At 35.1% G+C, this 6,000-nt stretch overlaps 1 protein-coding gene across 2 annotated transcripts in view; it reads right to left on the bottom strand.

Moving 5' to 3' along the window:
* The window catches only part of tbc1d9b (TBC1 domain family member 9b), a 42,103-nt gene that overhangs the window by 23,051 nt on the left and 13,052 nt on the right, over positions 1-6,000 (bottom strand). For both annotated transcript variants that reach the window (XM_081382246.1, XM_081382247.1), the window contains exons 5-8: positions 3,746-4,004; positions 2,748-2,955; positions 2,488-2,667; positions 1,511-1,663 (exon numbers count right to left, since the gene is read on the bottom strand). In XM_081382246.1, coding sequence (XP_081238372.1) covers positions 1,511-1,663; positions 2,488-2,667; positions 2,748-2,955; positions 3,746-4,004 — 800 coding nt within the window. The remainder of the gene's footprint in view (positions 1-1,510; positions 1,664-2,487; positions 2,668-2,747; positions 2,956-3,745; positions 4,005-6,000) is intronic.

Genomic DNA, 6,000 nt, shown 5'->3' with positions numbered 1-6,000 from the left:
TTATTAAAGCTACAAAACTTACTCAGTCTAGAGCAGTGAGTGATTTTCTCTTTTTCTTTTGTTCTTTTATTATCCTTAATGACAGACGGTTTATTAGGCTGCTGTCCCTTTAAGACCTGTCGCACGCATCCCAACTCTATACAACCCCCTAAAATTCAAGATAACTGTCTTTGTTGTTTCTACATTCATTTGGAGATTAAATGTGAAATTATTACAATATAAAAAGATCTAAACAACTTCAATGTTAGGTGCGATTAATCGCGATTAATTACAGAAAATGTGCGATTAATCCGTTATTTTGTCGTTTTTTTTTATCTAGCCGTGCTAGATCACAACTGTCTTTCTACTCACATTAAAAAAAATCATTTGAACTCAAATCAATATTTTATATCTATTTCCACATCTGTTCAAAAGTTTTATTTTGTTTTTTGAGAGAGAAAAATTAAGCCTTTCATTCATCAAGGAAGCATTTATCAAAAGTGAGTTAAGCATTTATAATGTTACTAAATATTTTTATTTTAAATAAATGCTGTTCTTATGAACTTAAAAGAATCCTGAAAAACAGGTATTACAGTTTCCACAAAAAATATTAACTGTTTTAACATTGATAATAATCATAAATGTTTCCTGAGCATCAAATCATCATATTAGAGTGATTTCTGAAGGATCATGTGACACTGAAGACTGGAGTAATGATGCTGAAAATTCAGCTTAAATGACATTTTACTGTATATTTACATAGAAAACTATTTTAAATTGTAATATGTAACTGTTTTTATTATATTTTTGATCAAATAAACGCAGCCTTGCTTGATAGGTTTGATAACAGACCCCTACATTTCATGATAACTGTGCACTAAGCCTTACATATTACTACCCTCCTATCTATGTATTCCTCTATTATCTATAATAAAGACTTGAAAGAAAGAGACTTGACTTTAACCCTCTGGGGTCGGCAAACACGCCGGTGCGTTAAAATACTCCATCATTTATGGTCACACAGACTTAAGATATATGAAAAAATAAACTGCACAATGTCTACTTTTTTATGTGTCCACGTACAATCGAAACAAAGCATTGTGCTTTGGTAAAATAAAGAAAATAAACAGGGTGTGCTTTCTGCCTCTCCATCTCCGTGAACTTTTTTTCTGGTGCACGTCTCTAAACTTAAACAAAACTCAGCGAATACTATTCACCCAGGCATGAGCTATATATTTTTATAATCATTTAAGTGTGTACTTTTAAATTATCTAATTCAAAACGAAAACAAATATTCTCTGTTTATGCAATCTGTATGAAAAGAGAGAGAGATGTCATTTCAGCTCATTATCTGCTAATGTGAACACGCCTGCGGAGAGCGCGCGCTATTGAAACGCAAATGATCTGAGGCGATCCATGCAAACCTGTCAACGCCCACATCAGCTCGATAAAACTCATCAAGTTTAATCAGATATAAAAAGACTTTTATGTATGATTGTTTGAAGCGCATCACATGAGGGGTGCGTCTCACCACTTTGGGCCCCAGCTCCTCCGGGATGTCCTGCTGGTAGATTTGCAGAAGGCCCTTCTTGGCAGTGGGCAGACTGGGACTGTAGTGCTGGTTTTGGGGCATCTCTCCGAGCCCCAGCACAGGAGACGGGGGTGTACTCGGGCTGGGGTTCTCCTGGAGACGCAGGTCACATGACATGTTTAAATACACGACCAGTAATGACCAAGGTAGAAATGAGTTACGCTTCAATGGGGCAAATATCTGTAAGCATGAGAACTAAATAAATGTTTGAGGATGTTTTTTTTAAAGAAAATGTATTCTTTTATTCAGCAAGGATGCATTAAATTGATCAAAATTGACATTTATAATGTTACAAAAGATTCTATTTTGAATAAATGCTGTTCTTTTAATCAAAGAATCCTTAAAAAATATGTTACTCAAAATTATGAAGAATCACAACTGTTTTCAACATTGCTAATAATCATAAATGTTTCTTGAACATCAGAATGATTTCTGAAGGATCATGTGACACTGAAGACTGGAGTAATGATGCTGAAAATTCAGCTTTGATCGCAGGAATAAATTACACTTTACTGTATATTCACATAGAATAGACGCAGCTATTTTAATAAATAATAATATTCTACAATATCGCTGTTTTTACTTTATATTTTTTATCATGTATATGCAGTCTTGTTGAGCAGAAAAATGTGTTTATCTAACCGACCTAAAACTTTTGAAAGGAACAGTATATAAAATTAAATACTATGCAAATTCCTTACATCAACTTTAAAGGGGGGTGAATATAAACCTGGTTAAAATATCATACTGGTGATATCATACATTTCTCTTTCATGCATATTTGTTAGGATGTAGGTTTTATTTGTTTGCATAAAAAAAATAAAAAAAAGTGCAGTTACAAATGATCTTCTGCTGAAACACGACATAAAAAACATTTAAACACAAAAGATCATACATCCTGATGACTTGTGACTCACGGATTGAGGATTTAGGCCACATGGCCTGTCAGGCGTGCGCTGCAGGAAGTCAGAGATGCGCTGTACCAGGAAGTCACGGTCTTTGAGGTTAGCAAACAGGAAGGTCATCTTGTTTTTAGTGCTGATCGACAGTGGACTCGGCAAAACACTGCTGCTGTCTGCTTTCTCCACTATGGTCACCTAGAGGGAGAGAATGAGAGAGTGAGTGTCCTGCTGTTGTGCAACTGTATGCAAGTGTGTGTGTGTGTGAGTGTGTTTACCTCTCTCAGTGGAATGATAAGTTGACACAGATCTTCCTCTCTACTGGCAAAGCAGATGTAGTTGTTAGAAACAAACATTTGACCGACGACATGCATCTTGGTGAACGGCGTCCAGAGCGTACAGTCGGTGTGTCCATCCAAACGCTCGTCCGGTGTGAGCCGGAAAAGAGCCCTGTACCGCTCGTTCTTCGCACGCGCATCCAAGTCCCTGAAACATGTGAGAACAAGCTCTGTTTAAAGTAGTTAAACCAAGATCTATTTATTTATACTGACTCTTTAAAATGCTTAAATTATATTATCAAATTAAGTTATTTATTTTTTTAAATCACATTTGTTTGGCATATCTCTCTATCTCTCTCTAATATATATATATATATATATATATATATATATATATATATATATATATATATATATATATATATAAAAATATAAATATGTGTGTGTGTGTGTATATACTGTATATATACATACATATAGGCTGTCAAGCGATTACAATTTCTAATCGAATTAATTGCACATCAAATTTGGCTGAGAAATTACCCCCAAACGATTATTTAAAGTCATTATTGTGTTAAATGAGAAAAGCATCAAATAAACATTACAAAAAGTAGCTTTAGAAAAAAAATATTTTATTTGATTCATCATAGATTTAATCACACAAACTTTTAGGCGACAACGACCATGAGGGTGAATAAATGAGGACAGAATTGTTGGGTTTTTTATTAATATGTAAATATGATTTTTTTTTATTATCATACTGGCCTTCTTAAAAAGATGCCATTAAACAAATATTTAAAATGTAGGCAACTGTCTTTGTTGTTTCTACATTTAATTAAATGTGAAATTATTACAATATAAAACGATCCAAACAACTTCAATGTCAGGTGCGATTAATCACAGAAAAATGTGAGATTAATTAGTTTTGTTTTTTTTAATCGATTGACAGCACTAATATATAGTAAAATACAAATATTCTATACATGTGGTTTGCTCACCTCTTTAGTGCGGAGACGTTTTTCAGGGTCTTGCAGGGTTTGGGGAGGAAGCGGTCGGCGGAGAAGCTCTCGTTGTCCAGTAACTGTCTCATGGCGATGTTGGCCAGCTGCTCCATCAGTTTGAAGGTCTCGTTGATGTTCAGGAACATGGAGAAGAAGTGTTCGGTGCCGCGAGTGCTCACGCGGATGCTCTCCGGGAAAACCAGCGTGGCGTTCTTGTCCAACTGTGTGACGTCCGTCCACTGTACCACCAGTGACACTACAGCAAGAGTGATGTACAACAATGAAGATGACAAAGATGTCCAAATGAAGAACAAGAAAGAGGACAAACTGATTTTATTAAATTTACTCACCCTGAAGTCATCCTAGGTGTATATGACATTCTTCTTTCAGACGAATACAATCGGAGTTATATAAAAAAAATGACCTGACTCTTCCAAGCTTTATAATGGCAGTGAATGACTGTTTATGTTTTAAAAGTCCATAAAAGTGCATCTATCCATCATTAAAGTGCATCTATCCATCATAAAAGTGCATCTATCCATCATTAAAGTGCATCCATCCATCATAAAAGTGCATGTCCATCATAAAAGTGCATCTATCCATCATTAAAGTGCATCTATCCATCATAAAAGTGCATCTATCCATCATTAAAGTGCATCTATCCATCATTAAAGTGCATCTATCCATCATAAAAGTGCATCTATCCATCATAAAAGTGCATCTATCCATCATTAAAATGCATCTATCCATCATTAAAGTGCATCTGTCCATCATAAAAGTGCATCTATCCATCATTAAAATGAATCTATCCATCATAAAAGTGCATCTATCCATCATTAAAGTGCATCTGTCTATCATAAAAGTGCATCTATCCATCATTAAAGTGCATCTATCCGTCATAAAAGTGCATCTATCCATCATTAAAGTGCATCTATCCATCATAAAAGTGCATCTATCCATCATTAAAGTGCATCTATCCATCATTAAAGTGCATCTATCCATCATTAAAGTGCATCTATCCATCAAAGTGCATCTATCCATCATAAAAGTGCATCTATCCATCATTAAAGTGCATCTATCCGTCATAAAAGTGCATCTATCCATCATTAAAGTGCATCTATCCATCATAAAAGTGCATCTATCCATCATTAAAGTGCATCTATCCATCATTAAAGTGCATCTATCCATCATAAAAGTGCATCTATCCATCATTAAAGTGCATCTATCCATCATAAAAGTGCATCTATCCATCATTAAAGTGCATCTATCCATCAAAGTGCATCTATCCATCATTAAAGTGCATCTATCCATCATTAAAGTGCATCTATCCATCATAAAAGTGCATCTATCCATCATTAAAGTGCATCTATCCATCATAAAAGTGCATCTGTCCATCATAAAAGTGCATCTATCCATCATTAAAATGCATCTATCCATCATAAAAGTGCATCTATCCATCATAAAAGTGCATCTATCCATCATAAAAGTGCAATAGCTGGCCAGAAGCTAAAGTTTTACTTTGTAACATGTTAAAAAAATAAATATTTTTCTTACACGAACACAAGGCTTCACTTCAGAAGACCTTTATTAACCCCCCAGAGCAGTGTGGAGCACTTTAATGATGGACAGATGCTCTTTAATGATGGATAGATGCTCTTTTACAGGCATGAAAACTGGTCAGGGGTAAAAAAAAGGTGAGAAGGATACAGCAACAAAAAATCCAATCCAATCAACTTTATATACATCACATTTTAAAAAACAAGGTTACCAAAGTGCTGCACAAATAATAGGAAATATACTAACACATAAAACATAAAATATGGGGGCTATTTTAATGTGTGGAGGCAAGCATTTCCACAAAACACAGCATGAGATTATTTTTTCTTTTTCGTCTGAACCAGAATCTCAAGGACCCGTTTTCTCGGTTTAGCAGCATGTCTCAGCCTTGCCCTCTTCCCCTGTTTTTTTAAGATCCTGAGCACTACTGGATCCTTTGCAGTGCATCACTCTCTCCTATCTCTCCGTGCGAAACCCCATGAGACCCCCTGAAAGCCTCAAAAGCAAAATTTGACGGGGGTCTCAAGTTTTGTCAAAAAAATAAAAAATAAAATATTTTATTGTGACCAGTGTTAATTTCGTTAACGAAAAAATGTACGTTGATGACCTTTTTTCCCCTGACAAGGCGATGAGAGACGACACCCACGTCATTACACAATAACTGACTATATCAACACATGCAATATCATTGACAA

The sequence above is a fragment of the Scardinius erythrophthalmus genome (genome assembly GCF_964197995.2).
Source record: "Scardinius erythrophthalmus genome assembly, chromosome: 13".
NCBI lineage: Eukaryota > Metazoa > Chordata > Actinopteri > Cypriniformes > Leuciscidae > Scardinius > Scardinius erythrophthalmus.
Note: the sequence above shows the minus strand (reverse complement) of the source record. Positions and strands in the feature narration are given on the sequence as shown.